Here is a 20,317-nt window from a genome sequence, read left to right as displayed (position 1 = left end):
CGGAAACTTAAGGTGCAGGTGTATGCATATTTTGATTGCTGTTCAGCGATAGTGTGACAATTTTGCATGGTTGTGATTGTTGGGATGTAGATAAAGTTAAATCTGCTGCAAACTTCAATAAATGACCACTGGCACTGTATCTTGAGCAAAACTCAACAATCCGGGGATTCACTGGCAGACGGCATCACGCGATGAGGACATCGATCTTGAGTCCGAAGAGTATGTGCCAGTCGGTCATATTTGGAAGTTTGATCTTGAACATTACGAACAACGTGATTTTGGGGCAAATTCAGAAACACAAGATCAGAATAATCGAACTACATTCGCGGGAAAGTGGTCAAAAAAAGCAGCGGGAAATTGCTATTTGCCATTTCGAGACATAATATCACACTAGAGTAGAGCTGTCTTATCCTGAAATAGGAGACAGAACGATTACGAGAAGAGAAGATATTAATTAGAAGTGGACTAGAGTGAACCTTCGGTGGAAAGCTGGACAACAGAAGTCTCACAATGGTCCAGCCCAAAAACTTATTTCTCAAATCAAACCTCATTTCCTTTGCTGGAATTCATTAGTTACAAACTTCTTGAGTTAAAACTTAATTCCCTTTAATGCTAGAGATGCTGATTAACCTAGTTACTCCAATTCTCGAGTGTGTTGGTTTGTGAGTACCCAATTTAGTTTTCTTGATTGTGTTTTATAATTTTTATAATGAGGTAAGAAGAGTTTTAGGTTGATCCATCTGAAATGGATCAAAGGTCCACTGTCTAATAAAAAGTTACTATACGGACTGTTCCGACCCTGTTTCTAACTGCGTTTGCGTATTTTGGGTATTTTGAAACCTAAGTATGGGGACGTTCTTATTTTCTAGAGTGGGGTGGTATTTTGGTAGTGGCCTTTAAGCTGTAACGAGGGTTTTAGTCTCATGTCGCAAGTGAACCGAAATGGCTCCGAACGTTCGAGGTAGAAAAACAGAAGAGATAGTGTCCCTGACTCTTGAGCCAATGGTTATAGGGCCTACTTTTCTTTAACCTCATTTGTGACTTAAGTAGGCGACTGTTACATAGTGAGACCCAGCCATTACCTCACTATTTTTGCATATAATTAAGTTAATTAGAGCGTTCTGATCGAAGCCGGAAACAGTAACGATTTTTGTCAACCCGATGTTAGAAAGACCATCAAAAGAACTGGCTTTTCCAGAGACGGTGAAAAGCATGTAGAGCTGTGTTTAGACGCTGGCCAGTCGTTTTAGAACCTAGCTTTATTTTCCGTCGATATGTACTTCTGGGCGAATGTTACATATTTTGGATTATTTATGTCTTTTCTCGATTTTGATTGGTTCATACAGTATTTGTCTAAATACTGACGAGTATGAATACGCGGTTGTCTAAATACAGGCTGCACTCCAAGTATATGATAGACCCGTAGCCGCATATCAGGTCAGTCTTTTTGAGTCACTTTCATCTCCGGTTCATTCTTTGCAGGTAATAGTTTCCTCAATCTGGTTGGCTTGATTCCCAACCATCTGACTCTCTTACTTCTATCCACATTATATATTACTCTTCCATATCCAGAAAATTCCGAGGATTTTGACTGGATAATGTGATGAAGGGACTCCTGACTGTAACCTGGGTTACTATGATACTTTTGACCTTCTGATTATATAGATTTGTTACTTCCCGTCATTATAGGACAGTTTGCAGGACGGTCATTTCTCTATAACGATTTCGTAAACTCTCTGACTGCTATTTCAGACAGAAATGACAAGTTTGTTGTCTTCTTGTCCGTACCCTCCTGATGACTACCATGAACGAGTTGGACATGGTTCCAAAACGTTGCGTCCAGATTATTATGTTCAACCCAAAATTCGAGGTGCAGGGGCTAAAATACATCAAATGCACAAAGGCAGCGTTGGTTTGATGTTTGGCCTAGACAAACATCAAATAGCTACTGGTTTTAAGTCTCATACGAACAAAAATCATATGGCAATGAACGTAAATAAAATGAGAGAGTTGCAGAAAAAGAACAAGGAGGCCAGTACCCAAAGAGAACAATCGCAAAGCTATAGAGAACCTATTCGACCCATGACGACTAATCCAAAGTATGGAAGTATTCAATCGAAAGTCAAGCAAAATTTGGAAAGTTCAGTTGCACCTGAGAAGAAGAACATTAATTTTCTCAGAGGACACTCGAGGCCAGCCAGCGCGCCTGTTAAAAAGGCCGCATCGGAATCTGACCTTAGTCTTGATTTACAAGAGCGTCCAAACTTTGTACAAATGAACGCTCAACATTTGTCTTCTCTAAACAAAACGAATCCTAAATCTTACCAGGCTCTCGTTTCCAAGCGAGAAAAAGAGGAACAACGAGAACAATCTATTCAACAGCGGAAAGGAAAAGTGCCGAAATATCTAGCTGAAAGAAAACAGCAATGGCAAAAGGAACATGAAATGGAGTTGGCCTGTCAACCAGATCCAGAAATGCCTCCTGGTCACCGTAAGATGTCCGAAGCAGAACGGCAAAAGACGTTGCGTGAGCTGCAGGAATCACGAAAAGAGTTGTTAGCCGAGCTCCAACGGCTTCCGATTGCTATAAGGAGTCAGAAAGCCATTCAAAGAAAACAAGAAATTGAATCGAAACTTGCATCTGCCGAAGAGGCTATCCAAATTTTCGCTCGCCCCAAAGTGTTTGTAAAAATAGACCAATAATAAATGTCAAAAAATTTGATAAAAATTAATTCAACCAGTTAAAAATGTAAATATGTATATATCATTAGATTGAATTCGGTAACCCATAATTTTTTCAAATACTTCAGCTTAGATTTACATGTATCCCAAGTCTGTGCCATTGTTTTTGCATCTTACACAGGTAACTTTTGATCTATAGGCTTGTCAGCCTAGGTCGATCAGCTCCTTCTTTGGACGTCCAATTCCTCTTTCGAGAAAAGATAAATTGTACAAATCGTTTCCAATATTTTCATGCAGCCTCGATTTGAACAAGTTGAAACGAACGCGGGAAATTACAGACTCTGGTAGTGAATTCTAGGCGTTTATGGCTATAGCAAAGAAGTAAGTTCTTATACAAGTTCGTGACTTTCTGGTTATCCATTTGCACGGGTTACCCCGAGTTTCGTTCCTTTACTGTAAGCATTCTTTCATTTGCTGTTACATCGGAGACATAGCTTATAATAATAATAATAATATGAATTTAGCGTACGCAAGGGGTTTCCCCCACAGTTTCAGTTAAGTTAGTTAGACATATTTCTGCAGTTGTTTAGGGTACAGTCGCACAGAATTTTCCAGCTACAGGGGTTGGAGTCATCGAATCTTTTCTCGAAATGCTCCCACATCCATTGCAGCAACCGTCCTTTGAGCCCTATCGTGTTGGTAAAGTCCACTTTTTGAGGAACCAAATTAGCCAGCCTCTTTGCATGAAACCAGAAATTTTTTTTCGCAAACAAATTTTGCAGGGCGTGTACATTCAAATAAACGAGATCTTGTATTAGCTAGGTCGTTTTTTGGCGGAAAACGGTCAGAAAAATTGAAGTCGTAGTGATTATTGAGGATTTAAGATAGTAGAAGTAAATTATTGAGCTGAATGTACATGGGTAAAGGCAGTTTTCCTAGACGCTGAAGCGACGTTTTGTAATTAGGATCTGTTGCAATCCATTTGAAAGTGTACAAGTATGAATTTGTACAAGTCTGTGAATTTGTACGTGGTCTTCTGTTTTCCAAGGTAGGAAGCTTCAAAATTTTCAGCCTTTGAGGGTAAACTTGGGATGAGTCTGGTTGCCCTTCGCTGAACTGTTCCAATCGCGAATTTGTTTAGGTATATTTTAAACGGTTGATTGGCATATTTTCAGATGGTCTCACCAACGTTTTATAGAGGCTCGCCATGATTGCCTTCGTTAAATTCTACCGAAGTTCTAGTTAAACATAGTATTAGCTAATTTTGTTTTCATGGTAGTGTGTTCAAGAAAAAGTAATCTTGAGTCATAGGTAATTCCCATGTATTTCTCGTTTTCTACATTGCTCAAAGTTGATGTTCCATCCAATGTATATATTTTTTTCTGGCCTTGCTTTTCCTGATAAATCAAGTTTGAGGAATTTCGACAGAATTAACTTCATTTGACTTCTTTTTGACCACGTTGAAAGTCGGTTCAGATCAGTCTGCAGTTCGTCTCTTTCTTCTGTTGTAATTGGTCTGTAAATTTTTGCATCATCGGGAACCTTTTTCAAACTGGATTTTTTTCCAAGAAATATCGGCCTTTAGATTGTCTGCTAATATTTTGTCAGCTTAGTTGTCACATCGTAGAAAGGAGTTTTGTATGCTATTTTCAATGTAATTGCTTCTAGTGTTTTGAAATATAAATTCAATTTACAAATTTAACCTTCACTTCGTATATTTGGCTGTTTTGTTTTCGCTCGAAAACTTCATTCGGCTTTAATGATTTCTGCTTCTATGTTTTCGGCTTAATAAGTTGTGTTCCGTTGCTAATTTTAAATTGAATGTCTTTCTCGGCATAATTCCCTAGAGTTATAATTGGATGAAAACACTTTTTTTTATAGAATTATGGGATTGGATTTTTTCATTTTGTTTTTGGAGACGTTTTGGAAAGTTCTTCATTTTGCAAACGTTTTTTTTTCACAATCGTTTCATCGATTTTCAAAAAATGATATCTTGGGAGAGAACTACTTAATTTTCTGCCTGCATAATCCCCTAGTCTCTTTTTTCTTGACCCATCTGTATACAGCCTTCGAAAAATCTGCGGGGGACTATTTGACCCATCTTTTTGATTTATTTTTTGTTTTCTTGAAACAAACATCCGAAATCTGCGATTGTAGGTTCAATAGAGATCACAGGTAGATGGAAGCCCCTGAGCGTTAGCGGCTACTCTTTTATTAATTTTGAACAAAAAGTAACCATTCTCGGAAAATTCTTTTTTAAGTTGTTTTACTGTTTTTAAACTTTTTGAATTTTGTCGAAAAGTAACCTCCCATATCTTAGATTTTGGGTTCAATCCAAAAAAGGTTGTAGAAATCGCCTCTGCAAATGCGACTCCGCCCAAAAATTTTTTGACACAAACACTGGCCCTCGGAAAAGTCAAAATTTTTGATTTTTGTTTAATTTTTTTTTGGAGAAAATTACAGGTTGCTTGAATCTGTTTTGGATAAACGCTATGCCCAATTTCTTTGTTATAAAAAGCTATGATTTTTGGAAAAGTTAATTTTTGTTCTCTTTCACTGTTGTTTGAAACTATTTGACTTTTATCAAAAATTTATTTTCTGGGTTCAATCGAATTTACAGGCATTGTGAATCTCTGCATAGACAGCTACGCAGAGATTTTTCACAGAAAAGGCTTTGATTCTCGGAAAAATCAAATTTTGTTTCTTTGTGGAGTCAGATTTGTGGCCCTTGAAGTCAGATTTGTGGCATCAAGGTTTGAATTGAATTAACAGGTTGTTGAAAGTCTGCCTTTTTTAATAGGCACTCCAATATTTTTTTTTTGAAAAAGCAATTGCTTTCAAAAAAGTTTCGAAATTTTGACTGTTTTTTGAAAACTTTTGATGTTTTGCAAAAACTACCGTGCCAATTCTCAGGTTGTGGTGAATTCGGTTTTGGGAATTTTGTCTGCGGAAGAGACATTGTATGACTTTTAACTTTTTTGAACTTCTGACCATTTCTTAGAACTTTTTCGGCAAAACTTTTTCACTTTTCTTAAAAACTACCCCATCAAATCTGAGATCGAAAGCTCCATCAAAAGTACTCATTGTGATAATTTTTCTACCGGCCCGGCGACTTATTTTTTTTTCTAATAAGAATTATACGTCCTTGGGAAAATTCCAGTATCTGAAAACTTTTTCAATCAGACTTATTTTAGTAGAGAAACAACAGGTTTTGGGCGAAGTGCTTTTTTAAATGACCCATTTCATACCGCATCAGTAAAGTTAATTCAATAAGTGTCAAAAACGTACCTCCAGCTTTAGCTGGCACTTTATTTTTTGTCGAAACATACGAAATTTTTTATTCACCTCGTATGTTTTCGACTCAGTTTTTCATGTTTGGGTTGTATCGCAAGCGGTGCGCAGCTCCGCTTCGTCTCTGTGTCGGAAAGTATTTCTGAAAATGAACTCACTATACGAGACAAAAGTATGAAGTTTTCATCTAGATATTTTCCGGCTTAATGTTTGTCTGCTTTTGAGTTGCATCGCAAATCTGTCTAATAAATTCGTTTGCAACTCAAATTTGAAAAAAAAAATTTAAGACCAATCTATTTCAATACTGAGTTAATGTTTTAGGAAAATTTCAAATAGATAGGGATCGAATCACAGCTGTACGGTTTCTAATTACACAAGCAGCGCATGTCTTCTGGGCTTGGTGCTTATGTTGCAACATAATTCGCAAAGTTTTGATTTTTTTGGACTGATTTTTTTCCGGATTTTTGGTGAACGTTCTAATTTCTGTCGGCTGATTCTCGGTTGTTTTTTTTCTAAATGCATGTTTTTTATCTGATAAGCTTTTCAAGCTGTTTCTTTTCAAATCTTAGGTTTTTATTTTCGATTCTGAACAGTTTTTACTAAAATTGCAAGTTCTGCAGTTTGTAATTATATCGACCGATTTTAAATAATTTATGTAATTAGTTTTCAGTTAATGGGTTCGGCTTATTCTATATCAGCATAGGTAACCCATGTTGCATAGTTTCACGGGCGAATTTTTGTTCCGGCTATTTGAAAAGGGGATAACTTAGTACTCGGGTGTGCTTTATAGTTTTTTGTTTTCCACGCAAAATCAGCTACCGCAAATATTCATCGAAAAGAGGTGAGTGATTCGGGGTGAATAAAAAAATTGTAGAGCAAAATGTCCCCGTGTCGAGAATTTTTGGTTTTTCGTGTTAATTCGAGCGAATAAAGCGAGCGAGCACGCTTACAATTGCTTACTTTATTGGCTTACAATAGCTTAATTTTAAATATAAATTCAATAGCTTAATCTTAAATGTAAATGTTTTACTCGAATAACGTTAGTTTTTTGAATACTGAAGCGCCTCTTTGGAATTAAATATTCAAAAATTCAAAACACTGAAAAAATATTTGAAAAAGGGTATTGCAATCGGACATTAGACTTTTCCCATAAATAACTTAGGTCACGCACGTGAAAATGTTACACGTGTTTCAACTAGCATCCTTGTAAATTAAATTAAACAATGTAGTAACTGTGACCATGCGGCATATTGTGTTACATTAAGGGTTGACAATGAGTTTTTGTCGGATTCCGAATTTTTTGGTACATTTTCGGCTTTAAGATCGGTGAGCTTCAATTCCGGTAGGCTTATTTTCCTTTTTTTTTCGAATAATTTTCTTTGGAATTATCTGGGATTGATTGAATTTTTTAAATGAAATTATTCAAGAAACTCACCTCCTAGAATCTTTGAAAAAAGTGAAAAAAAGTTAAACATTAATTTTTTTTTTATTTTTTTTTGTTTTTCAGTTCAATTCACAAAATTGGTTCTAAAATTTTTTTATTTTGATTGTAAGATAGGCTGTGTCAATAGAATTTTTTGTGCAGATAAAATGGCTCATTAGTTCGTGCACATTTTTTGATCAGCTTTTTTTGGAATTTTTTGATATTTGATTTTTAGATTTTTTTTTCGTTAGATTCTAGCCTATTATGTTTTTACATTTAGCCATTTTATTTGAAAAATAAAAACCAAGCAAGCCTACCAAACACGGATCATATCAACTCAAAGTTTTCAGTAATTTTGTTCAAAATTGCTAGACGATTTTGTTGTTTTTCTGTGTCAACTTGACTTGCTGTCTGTTAGTTTTCCTGATTGACTTGTTTTTATTTATTGTTAAGCAGTTTCAATGCGTTAAAACAGTAACGAAATAACTTTTCTTTTCAGTGTTTTTTGTTGTCTTTTTTTTTTAAAAACGTTCTATTTGTTTTTTTTCCACGTCCAGATAATATTTATATGTTCAAGGTCTCAATCTTTTTTCTAAAAATGTTTCATTGACACGCCTTTTCTAGATACTTTATCAATAGTAGTCCAATTGCCTTGTTTTATTTGTTCAAAGCGAGTGTCTCTTTCTTTTTTCTACTTCTTAGTTTGATTCAATTGTTTTAGAGCAATTTTTCCTTTGAACACGAAAAATAAAAGATTTTGAATTTATTTAATAGTTTTTGAAATGTATAAATTTCAGTAGTTTGATGTTTTTTAGATTTTTTTTTGTTGTTTCAGGTAAAGTGTTTTGTTTGTTTAGTCTTGTTTGGCTTGGTTCTTGCGTCTTATCTGAAAAAATGTCTGAGTTCGTTTTTTAGCAGTGTGCTGTTTATAAATAGTTTCATCGCGTGTCTTCTGCCAGGCAGGCAGGTAGGTTTAAAACGTCAGTTGGAGTCAAACTAATATTTTTGCTTGTTTAATTTTCAAAAAAGTTTTGCAACATTTTCCTATCTGATTATTTAAAAAATTTTTGTGACACATTTTTTTTCCATCGCAAGTGTTGCGCAGCTCTGCTTCGCCTCTGTGTTAAGTTTTTTTTAAATTTTTCTAGTAATTTTTCTACAAAAATTGTTTTTCATTTTGATTGTTTTTCTATGCTGTCGAATATGCCTAAAATCTAATTTCTCCTTCAGATCCTTTCATCACACCATGCCGAAAATATTACACTTATTTGAAAAAAAGTTTGTTGCATTTTTGAGACTATGGTCAGAACTTTTTGTGCTACTTGCTCATTAAACTGCTATCCTTGCTCTCAAATGTTTTATCTGTTTCAGGATATATGGTTCGTTAAAGTTAAGATTTTGAAAGTTTTATAGCTTGAAATTTTTTCATGACTACAGTTTCGTTTTCGTCTTTACAAGGGTCGACCCAAGTTTGTTCGCTTTATTGCCGGCTCGGTAATTGATTTTCAATGCTTGCTAAGGCTGTTTTTTTTAACCTTATTCGAGACAAAGGCATGAAAGTTTGGCAGATATAGTTTTTTCGACTTGTTTCATGTAATTTTATGTTCCATTTTGTGTTTAATTTTGTTTCATATAACTTTTTCGATTCAACATCTTGTAATGCAATTTTTTAATTATATTGCAAATGTTACTAAGCTTCGTCTCGCCTCTATGTAGAAACTATGCATCGGTGATATCGGTAGTAGTTTTTGTTCCAGGTTTGTAATAACATATCTGTTATTTTTTCAATTATATAGGTCGTCTAGTTTTTGAGCTCACATTTGCAGTTGTTTGATTTTGACGTCTTGAGGTCACAGTCTATTTCACTTAGCAGTATGTCAAATTACGGTCGAAGATACCATAAATTCAAATGGTTAAAATTCAAATGTGCAGTTTTTGTTTCCTCAGTGGAATTCAAGTTACCAGCGGAACATAAATTTCCTTATTGATCCATGTTTGTCAAGAAGTAGTCTCGTCAAACACGTATCAATCATAGATTTTTTTGAAAATCATTTAGTTTTTAGACAATGCAATTTTTTCCTAGAAACTCCAAAAACCGATAACTCGTCGAAGTCAAATAAATTTGCTGAATATTGGGCTAAGCTGATTCTAAACCTTCTCTGCTCTTTTGTTCTCTACCTGCCAAATATAAGCCTCAGTGTATGAGTTTAACGGATTTTAGCTGTTTTGGATTGTTTTCTGTAGAAATTGGTAAACGTTTAGGTTTTGTGAATACTAGGATTGATTTGTGGTCTTAGTTCTTACCATTCTAATGGAGAGAGAAAACATAATTATAGTTCATACCCGAACAGTAGCTTCTTGAGTGTTTTTTTTTGAAAAGCAAATGGTCACCCCTCTGGGTACATTTTAACTACATACATTTTGTTAGAACCAAGCTAATTTTATTTCAAAAGCGCCATTGGTGCCTCATAAAAGTTTAATTTTTGTTGTGCAAGATTTCAAAAATCAACGACTTTACCTTCTGTATATTTTGTGCACTTTTTTGAATTCAGTTTTCGCTTGATTCCGTTTTTTTTGCCCCTCGAAGTAAAAATTCAGCGCACGCCACTACCCGAAAGTTACTATTTCGCGTCTTTCTTCGGGATCTCTACAAAGTGGGCTCAGATGATTGTTTTGGTTGACACTCCGGACACCAGTGGACGTGTTCAAGCGGCTTGTTGGTTCTGTTGTGTAATGGTGGTGCAAGTGTCTTTCAGCTAAATGCCGTATAAAAATTGACTTTTCTGTCTTCAGATTAACCTAATCTCAAGGATCTTCTCGTAGAGAGAAATGAAGAAGGTATCCCTGGACCGTTCTGAAAAAGCCCGTTCAGAGGTTATGAATTTTACGTGACTGAAGTTAGGGCCTTGGGCTAAGCCATCAGGTTGGACCAAAACTCGTCATTAATTTTTGTTCCTCAGTCGGAACTAAAGCGGAAGCTATCGCGTCCTCGATGAAGCAGCGTAAATTGTACACGTGGTAAATTTAAGCTGGGTTATTGCTAAAGGTTCTTTTGGGTACTAAAACTATATTAAAGGAATACTTGGGCGTCTATTTTGAACTCCGGATCTGATTGTTTTTTTTCTACAAAAAATTCTGGAAACTTAGTAAATTTTTGATGAAGCTGATATATTGGAACCAGTTTAAAACTAGTATTTATATCCAATTATATTATTGTTAAAAACTATCTCTATAAAATACTTCTTACCAACCAATCATGATCCATAACTAACACTTACAATTATTTGTGAAGCTGAAACTGTTCATAGTTTCAGCAGCAGAACAAAATAAATATAACTTAGAAGACAGTTGTTCTCCTTCAGAACAGTTCCTGATATCTAACTCGCAAATACCAGTATACACTAGATCTATTGAGACTAGGAGATATAAGAGAAAGATTAAGATCGGTATTAGACTAAGAAGTTGCACGAATCTATCCGGCCGAAAATAAGATAGCGTGAGCGTGACGAACAGACGGTGTACCTTATCTGAAATTACTCTGAGTGAGCTACCCCGGACATAAACTCAATATCATATTAAGGAAGTTTTCGTCAACTGTTTTAGATGCATGCAGGGCGGGTTTAGGGGGACATACGCCGACCCAAAAGGTGCCCTCTTTGTACTATTTTGAGATATAAATTTTTGGTGCCGGACCATAAAACTTTTCTAAAGGCGCCTCTAGGCGTCAATATATACTAAAATTGAGGGGGGAGCGCGTGTCGAAAACAGGGTGTTTTAAGTGCTTCGGAAGAGCTCGGAAAATCAATTTGGTCGACCAAAAAAAGGTCGACAAAATTTTCGAAAATTTTTTGGAATTCCCCCCTCTTGAGAAAATCCTAGATCCGCCCCTGGATGCATGAGAATTTTTTATCCAGTGTCAAGAAAAGCCGTTTCAGTTTAATATTAAAAATTAATTGTGCAATTAATGAGTAATTTCTGTTGCTGAACAAAAAGCCCCTCAGTTGAGAAAACAAAAAGTAAACGTAGAGTATACGTGGGCTTGAACGTGGCGAAAAAGGATGCTTTTTACAATCACCCATTTGATTTGATAGAGTTAGATGTTTAATGAATTCTAAAAGTGGTATTTGGCTGGCCAACAGGATAACGATGAGTTATTCGAAGTTTCAATTTGATGTGGAAATGAAAAATTAAAATAAGTTACGTTAACATTAAGTTTTTGTTCTGATTGTTGTTACAATACTGCTGTAGTTTGCTGGATTTTGATAATTCTTTGAGCCTGCTCTTCACGTTTTGGATGTTAAGGTCGCACGATTAATTACGATTGCGATTAGAAAGCGCTATCAAATCGGAATATGCACTTTTCGGGCTATCAATATTTTAAACCAAATCATTTGATAGCTTGGTTCACAACAAACTCAAATTTCTTGGGTTCTCCGGCACACTTGGCCTAGAGGTAGCGACTACGGCTGGAATGGCAAAGGTCCTAGGTTAGATATTGGTCTGTATTAGTGTTTTTTTTTCAAATGGAAATATTCCATTTCATCAAATTAGTTTGTCTGCTTCTTTTGTCGGCTTGATAGCTTCATCAAGATTTTCTGTCCGGTAAGAAATTTTTTAATTGTAGCAATTCTAATTGTACTTGAAATAATTTTTTTTAAATTATAATTTTATTAAAAGCTTTGTTTGTTTCGGCTTACGTTTTATCGGCTTAGTGGGGCTGTAAAAAGTCTGGAATGTAGGGGTGTAAAAAATTAAATATTCATGAATAAATAGAACATCATTCCAGACAACACTTTGAAGGTTTTCTAGTTGTAGTTTTTTCGATTTTTCTGTTCGGTAGCTTGCAAGGCTATGTTAGTGGTATCGTAAATTAATTTATAGCCTTTTCGAACAGGAGCTTGTTCGGTCACAAGATGCCATTCTCTGTCCCAAGATGCTCCAAGTCTCTCAATCTGACGCTATACAATTGTTCCGACTTTTGAAGAAAATGAAGGAATATATATGCTCGGGGTGTTTTTTAACAAAATTCTGGTCCTTCGGGGGTTCGATCTATTGATCTGCATGGGACTAGCCGGGTGTGCACACCATTATATTAACCTGCCACGCGACTGTTTAAACGCGTGGCTAAGTATTCCAAAGTTGTTCCAAAGTCGCACTACAAAGTTGTTCCACATTGAATTGCGGCAGCTTATTGGTTTTATTTATTTCATATACGACTCAAATTTCAACTCTTAAATTTAAATAGAATCAGCCTTAAATTCATAGTTTTGCAATATTTAATTTATCAAAATCTGTTCGAGATCAATTAAATGGCAGTCGGAACATTCAGGGTTTTGCAATGATACGAGCAGTCTTGTTTTATTGTATAGTATGTTGGAAAATCAATTTTACTTTTTCTACGATGCAATATTGTGAGCGAGGTGTTTTTGAGGCTAACTAAAATCGTGCTAAGAGGAACCACTCAATGACATTTTTTGTTCCCCTTCGTTAGTAGTCATAACAGCAATAAATTTGTTACAGTTGTCCAACTTTTTTCGTTACGCACCAAGTACTCTAACATTTTAGTTCTTACGCTTGCTTTAGCAAGCGTTATCCATTCGGAATATAGATTTTTTTTTCGAGCTAACAACTAGTTTAACAAAATCAGGTGAATCACTTATGATGCTGCTATGCTGTTAACATGCTCAAACTAATGAAAATTCAAGTTTAACTACCGGGTACTAGTTACTACTGATGCGATATACTCAAACTATTGTACGTATAATTAGAGTTTTGATATTAATTTTCTACTGATGGTTTTTTGGCTTCGTGGTTGTCGACTCAAGCTCTGTTGCTTAAGTTTCCCAATTATGTAGTCTACTTTGCATACGCTATTTGTATAGCTATCCTGGATCCCATGTGAGCGTTAGATAGATATTTTTCCTTTAAGTGTTTTACGAAAATTTTCGGCTGAGTTTCAGCTTATTGGATGTCGGCTATCGGCTTAATTACCGATTTTTTTCCTTAAAATGACCGGTAGTACCTCTGAGATCATAAGCCCTGACACCGATTTTTGAAGGAAAAAATTCAACCCCACTAGCACCTCTTTGAAAAACTCAAATGAATTCAAACACGATAAGAAAAATATATATTTTTTTCTACTCGTTTGTCGATTTCCTTCTTCAATTGCAACATAGTTCGAAGTTCTGTTTGCATATTTTTTAGCGTCATGGTGCACTCATCCTATAATTGGTGTATTGCAACTGGTGGGAAGCTCAGCTTCACCTCTGTGTAAATAATGCTCAGTTGTTCAAAAAAAATTTTGTTGGTTCTTTAAACTTTTTGGACGCTTTCCCAGTATAGCACCCCCATGACCGTAGTCGGGTTTTGAATTTTTTGTTACTTACGTGTGAAGGGGATTTTCAAAGTTCTTATTACGTGCAACTAATTACTAGGAACAATTAGCCTGGTGAAGAAATCAAAGTCATTTTATTTTCTCAAATGCACATGCTGATGAAAACTGTCTCCAGATTTTGATGTTCCTCAATGGCCACAAGCGCAAGCGACCTGCAGAGGGGCCCCTGGATCCATGTCTGGCTACTTCCCAAGCTAAACTCGTCTCTCAGTCCTGCAATTCACAGCCCACGCCTGTATTTGAATTGGAAAAGGAACTAGAACAGAATGGGGAAAATTTGTCTCCAGGAACTACAGCTAGGTTCCTGAAAAGTACCCAAAGTAGTCAAGAGGAGATTTGTTCTACGCCTGGAGCAGTCAGCGGAGTACTTTGTGGAAAACTGCAAAAACTAGTTTTGAAGAATTTCATGAATCATCGACATCTTGAAGTCCCATTCGGAGATAAAATTAATTTCGTCACTGGTAAAAACGGAAGTGGAAAATCAGCCATAGTTACTGCTCTACTAATTGGACTTGGTGCCAAAGCAAGTTTCACCCAAAGAGCCGCATCCACAAAGGGTTTGATCAGAAAAGACGAAAGTGCGGCTACAGTCGCGATTCATCTCTCGAATGAGGGCAAGAACCCCTTCCAAAGAGAAACCTACGGGCCCACCATTGTAATCGAACGCCGAATTACTCAAAGTGCTTCCACGTATAAAATTAAAACGCATAGAGATAGGACTATTGGGACTACGGCTACATTAATGCACAGAGTATTAGACCATTTTGATATTTGTATCGATAACCCGACTACTATTTTGACTCAAGATATGAGTCGAGAATTTTTGGCCACGGCAGAACCCACTAAGATGTACTCTTTCTTTAAACAAGTGACGAGGCTCGATTTGCTGGAAGACGATTTGAAGGAAATCAAGGCAAATGTGGAAAAAGGACAAAAAGTTGTCGAAAGAACAAAAGAAAAGCTAGCACATTTTCTAGAGCAAATTAAGAAAGTTCAAGTTCGAATCAAAGCATGTGATTCAAAAGAGCAGCTCCAATTAAAACGGAGGAGACTGCAAGTTGAACTGTTGGTTGTAATGAAAAAAGACTTGGACGCGAAGAAGTTTGAGTTACAGCGGAGAGTAACAGACAAAGAGCGCAACATTGAAATGAGACGGCAGAAGATTGCCGACTCACAGAGAGAAGTCGACAAAATCGAAACCGAACGGCAAAAAGTTCAAACTGAAATAGATGATCTAAATAAACAAACACATCTGCTTAACGAAGAGAAATCTAACAAAGAAAGCATCTATCGTGAGGCAAATCGCACCTCAAGTGCAGTCAAAATGAGCATTCAGAGCAAAGAAAGCTCAATCCGAAATCTGAAAAAGGAGCTTGCGGCTATGGAAAAGGTAATTCTGCAGCACAGAGCTAGAAACGAGAACGAGTATGCCCAAGAGAGCAGGAAGTTACAGGAAAAATTAGCTGAGCTAGAAAAAGAAATTGAAGAGAGTAAAAGTGAAGCGCAAAGTGCGGATGGGAAACTGAAACAAGTTAATGACAATGAAGACCGGCTGAGGCAAGACCTGAGGATGTATAGACATCAAATAGCGATGCATGAGTCAGATATCAAGCAGATGGAGACTAGAGTCCGCCAGTTGAAGGAGTCCAAAGACAACCACCTTAAACTGTACGGATTACATGTTCCGGAGTTACTGGAAGCGATCAAAACTGAGGCGAGGTTCTCGAAGACACCGAAAGGTCCCTTAGGCAGGTACATTAAAGCTTCGAAGGCCGAATATGAAATACCAATTGAGCAATGCATCGGAAGTGGTTTAATGACGGGTTTCATGTGCGACAATCGAAGTGATGCTGCTATTTTACGCGGGATCTTCGAGCGGGTAATTGGGCGTGACAGGAAGCAAACTTTCCCTCAACTTATTGTCCAGAGTTTTATGAACACAATTTATGACACATCGGGTCACAAATCACAAACTAATTCGCAGCCGACTTTGCAAGAGGTAATCAATTGTGAGGATCCGGTGGTTATGAACTGCTTAATAGACCAAGTGTCACCGGAAAATATAATAATATTCAACTCTTTGAAGGAGGCGAGACAGGTCCTGATTATGTCGGATCCTCCTGCCAAAACTGAGAAGGGAATCTGCCTAAATGGATCCGAAGTTATTCCTGGAAGGGCCGTGTATGCTAATAATGTAAAAGAGTGCAATTTTTTCCAGCGTGACGACATTTCACACAAGATCGCAACAACACAAGAGCAAATTGAAACCATAAAGAGAGACAAAGCGGCGGCTGAAATCGAAATAAGATCGCTGGATGAGAAGTTCAAGTCCAATAAGGAAGTTCAGAAATCTTTGCTTGAGACTAAGTTTTCTCGTGAGCGTAAATTTGAATCAGCTTCAAGATTAGCAAAAGAAGTGAAGCGAGATTTGGATCAACTCCTCTCAGACGAGACAACAGAAGTATACGAGAGTGAAATACGTGACGATGCTTCTAAGTTAGAAAAGGAAGAAGCGTCGCTGGTTCAGATTAAAAACACACTAGAAAAATTGAAATTGGAGGAAGAATCCGCCAAATCAGAGTTTCATAGCTTGCAAGAAAAATATAATTGTTTACGCAATGAGTTGAGGTCCAAAACAAACAGGGTCCAAAATTTAAATGTGCAACTTTCTGAGCATGTGGAAACTAAAAAGTTTTATCAAACTAGTATAGCGCCAATTGAGAGAGAAATTCAAGATAACAAAGCTGCTTGTACAAATCTGGACACTCAAAATTCCAATTTGCAGCAAAAAATTGATGAGCAGGTTTTAGATCAAGAGGAATACGGAAGAATGATGCGTTCCCGTAGAAGCAAGGCTGACATTGAAAAAGCGTTAGTAGATTCGAGAAATTTGTTGGCCGCCAAGGAGAAGGAAAATCCAGAAAACAGAGCGGATCTCGAGGCGCAACTTGCAATTCAAACTGATAAGTACTCCTTGGCCGAGAGTGAAATTTCAGAGAGAGAAGAGTTGCTGGCTGTACTTCAAGATGCACTCAAGTTCAGACAGACAAAGTTTTTGAGTCTGCGTGAAAATGCGACAGTTACGATGGCCAACGGGTTTGCTCATCGGCTGGGGTTACGTGGAAATGGATATTCAGGGAAGCTAGTGTTTGATCACGAGGCCAAGACCCTGGATATACTGATCAAGACTAAGTCGGACAAAGTTCTGAAGAATAAAAGTCAGCTGTCGGGTGGTGAAAGATCCTTCACCACTGTGTGTTTCATTACAGCAATGTGGAGTGCTGTGTCAGGAACCTCGCCATTCAAGGTAAGAAAAAAGACAAATAGTTCGCAAAGAGTTAACTAATTTCATGTATAAGGTCAAAACTATTGTATGTGGCTTTCAGAAATTCTGGAAAGTTGTTCTTTCCTTAGTGCAAAAAAGACCGTTTTAGACCAAAGTGCATTTCTTAGTATTATCAGGCTATTGTTTTTTTTCTATTTAGATACTGGACGAATTCGATGTGTTCATGGACATGGTGAATCGGAAAGTGAGCATGGACTACCTTTTGGAGTTCGCCACCACAGAGGCCTCAGAAGTTGGTGAAGAGCGCCTTGCCAGCAGTCCAACTGGCTCCCAGTTCATCTTCTTCACACCCCTGGACCTGGGCAATCTGAGAACGAGGCCAGAAGATGTGAAGATATTCCGCATGCCAGACCCAGAAAGATACCAGAGACAGTCCAATCTGACTCAGTTTTTCAACGAGTCAGAAGAACAAACAGAGCCAACTCAGTAGGAGTAAAACGAACTGGTAGATTAAAACTGGTCGAGTAAGAACTATAGAAATGAATTTGTTTGAAAATCCCTATAAAGTAGTTTTAATTCACAGACAAGAAGTTTCAAGTAGTATTATCGAATTGATTGAAAATGTTCTGATCGAGCTAAATTGAAACCAATCCATTGTGAGCATCCATTCGCTGACGTACCTGATTTAATACTGAGCTCTTTTCTGTGAATAAAGTGTTCCTTGTTTTATCTCAGGACCTCCATGTCTTGTTTTTCCGGTGTTTTATCGGTTGCTTAAAGATTCCAAATTGTTTTGCTTACTTACTTTTATTTATTGTTTTGATTTTAGATTTATTTTCTCGGAGCAACCGTACAATTTCTCCCCCTAAGTGACCTACCGGAGAATGTCCCTCCAACCACGTAAATTTTTGAAAGTTGATATTGTAGAAAATATGCGATATTGTACGGTTGATTCATCTTCTCCGTTTTATCTGAGAATAGTCAAGGCAGTAGGAACAAAACCCGATCTTATCCTTATTCATCTGGGATCAATTTTCAAGTTAATGAGAATTGTAAAAAAGAAAAAAAATGTAAAAATTTGCCAAAATAGATCAAGTTGATCCGCGTTCAAAATAATTTCGGAATATGGCAAAGTGATTGTTTTACTATTCATTCCCTAATCATACCAATTAGAGCTATCTAATATATCCATTAATTCATTAGATCCAATTTTCCTTAAAAAGGTAGTTTTTGGGAGAAGGATCAAAATAGTTGGTAAGCCTTTCTAAATTATTAAAACGATCGCTTAAATAACGTTGACTGCTTTTTTTAAACGAACATAAATCTTTACTACAAGAAAGCTAAATCTTTGAATCAAGCGTAAACAAACAAGTCTCTCAAATCACCGTAAGCGTGTGTTTACCCTTGCGTTGAGCAAGAGGATTACAATCGGGGATAGACTTTTTTTCCCGTAAACAACTTTGTGCACAGGACTCATTCGACTCCTGATGTGCTTTGCCGCATAGTAATTTTGTAGTCTCTTGCACACTTAGCTTGGTTGTAACGAATGCGCCTGGAACGACAAAGGTCCTGTGTTCGAATCTGACCAGGAAGGACCAGTTTTTTCTTCAAAACGGTACATATTCAGGATCAGTAAATTCACTTAATTTTCTGCTTGTTTTGTCGGCTTAGTTGTCACATCTAAAGTTCGTTTGTTTTAGCTGTGAACAATCCTCATTGCAATTGCTTTTAGCAATTTGAAAATGCCACCGAATTAAAAATTGCTTTTTCAATTGATTGTAATTTTATCAGCTCGATTTAAATGTTTCTTTTGTTTTATCGGCTTGATAAACTATTATTTAATTACTATCGACCTAGCAGCCTCTTATTGCGTCGTTACGGCCGAAAAAAAAAATACGCCTGTGCTCTGAGGGGGGAACCATTTTAAGATATTGAGAATTTTTTTCGGCATGAGTTTCTGCTCGGGTGTATTGGCTTTGTTACCACATAGTAATTTTAAATCAAATCCAATAAACCATTTGGCGTAGAGGTTAAACTGCAGTTTAGATAGCAAAAGCACACGGTTTAAATCCCGCTAGGGTTTTTTGAATCCCATGCTTGATACGACAAAACCGGCCAGTTGAGAGTTTGTTTTTGCAATATAATTAACTATTTTAGATTATTGTCTGTTTGCTTATTTGTCAGCTTAGTTCTGCATACAGAATTTTTTTCATAAAGACTAGCCTTATTTATAGCACTCTCTAAGCTCATCGTTGAGTTTCCAATAGTTCACGCAATTTTTTGCCGGATATTTTGGGCTTGTTTTGTAATTTTTTTAACAAAAACTTTTTTCCGTTTGATTATAATCGACCTCATAATTGTATCGCAAGTGGCGAGGACCTCACCTTCGCGTCTGTTTTGACCAATGTTTCTGCGTTGTTACTTCAAGTTTTTGGCCTAAATTTCCATAGTTTATCTACAGCACAAAAATCGTTTAACGAAGCAGGGTCTTACCAGTGATATTGGAAAACCAGTATGGTCATTCACAAAAAAAAGAAAAAATTGTAAGCCTTCCTCAACCCTCATGAAACTTCTAGCTGCCACCTGGATTGTAAAAACTAGATTGAAAATCTTACTGTGACAATGTCAGTGACATACTAGGCTTAATGCCAATTACCAAGTGAACCAGACAATTTCCTTCAATGCAATATAGACAAGAATTTGAAAAAAAAACCTTATACAATAAAAATTTCTCATGAATAATTTAAAATTTGACTTTACTTGTCAGTTGGGTTACCATCAAGCCAGCTTTGTACAAAAAGTAAGACTTCAGGTCCATCTAGTAATTGTTTTTTCAATTAGGACACTTAAATTTTGTGCAACTAGACTTCAATTAAATGCTTGTTCTGCTCTTTTGTCGCCTGTTTGAAAATCGCACTTTTCTGTTGAAGGAAATCTATTGACATTGAGTCTTTGTATAAAGAATTAAAACAGTTTGTTCAATAAATGTCAAAGTGCTAGAGGTAGAAACAGTGATTTTATGGAGTGTGCGCGTGCTCGACTGTCGTGCTGAGTTTGATGATATGATTTGTTATACTTAAAATACTGGTATCTGCACTGGAGTAAACTCAGCAAAAATCTGACAAACAAATTTTTCACTTGAAACTTTTAAATGTTATGATGTTTTTAAAATGACGCAAGTGTGTCAACGAAATGAAATTAGTTGCAAAGCTTGTGTAATAGTGTGAACACTTTTTTTTCC

The 20,317-nt window shown here is 36.6% G+C and overlaps 5 protein-coding genes across 5 annotated transcripts in view; 4 read left to right on the top strand and 1 right to left on the bottom strand.

Moving 5' to 3' along the window:
* Positions 1 to 20,317, top strand: part of LOC134854321 (protein rogdi homolog) — a 438,231-nt gene that overhangs the window by 115,699 nt on the left and 302,215 nt on the right. The window lies entirely within an intron of this gene.
* Positions 1 to 20,317, bottom strand: part of LOC134854318 (E3 ubiquitin-protein ligase RNF14-like) — a 360,494-nt gene that overhangs the window by 50,451 nt on the left and 289,726 nt on the right. The window lies entirely within an intron of this gene.
* Positions 1 to 20,317, top strand: part of LOC134854315 (uncharacterized) — a 315,313-nt gene that overhangs the window by 115,697 nt on the left and 179,299 nt on the right. The window lies entirely within an intron of this gene.
* On the top strand, positions 1,757 to 2,785 carry LOC134854335 (enkurin domain-containing protein 1-like). The gene has a single exon (XM_063870553.1). It carries the CDS (start codon positions 1,759 to 1,761, stop codon positions 2,701 to 2,703), a length of 945 nt encoding a protein of 314 aa, XP_063726623.1. The 5' UTR covers positions 1,757 to 1,758; the 3' UTR covers positions 2,704 to 2,785.
* LOC134854314 (structural maintenance of chromosomes protein 6-like) lies at positions 13,910 to 18,037 on the top strand. The gene is made up of 2 exons (XM_063870519.1): positions 13,910 to 17,097; positions 17,276 to 18,037. The coding sequence occupies exons 1-2, from the start codon at positions 13,912 to 13,914 to the stop codon at positions 17,564 to 17,566; spliced, it is 3,477 nt and encodes a 1,158-aa protein (XP_063726589.1). The 5' UTR covers positions 13,910 to 13,911; the 3' UTR covers positions 17,567 to 18,037.

The sequence above is a fragment of the Symsagittifera roscoffensis genome, chromosome 9 (genome assembly GCF_963678635.1).
Source record: "Symsagittifera roscoffensis chromosome 9, txSymRosc1.1, whole genome shotgun sequence".
Classification (NCBI taxonomy): Eukaryota; Metazoa; Xenacoelomorpha; order Acoela; family Convolutidae; genus Symsagittifera; species Symsagittifera roscoffensis.
The sequence above is the reverse complement of the archived record's forward strand: the minus strand, read 5'-3'. Positions and strand labels throughout refer to the sequence as shown.

Excerpts from the sequence above, each read along its gene's own strand:
- LOC134854335 (XM_063870553.1), top strand. The coding sequence starts at position 1,759 with ATGACAAGTTTGTTGTCTTCTTGTCCGTACCCTCCTGATGACTACCAT.
- LOC134854314 (XM_063870519.1), top strand. The coding sequence starts at position 13,912 with ATGTTCCTCAATGGCCACAAGCGCAAGCGACCTGCAGAGGGGCCCCTG. Across the intron at positions 17,098-17,275 it reads CAGGAACCTCGCCATTCAAG|ATACTGGACGAATTCGATGT; the intron begins GTAAGAAAAAAG and ends TTTTCTATTTAG.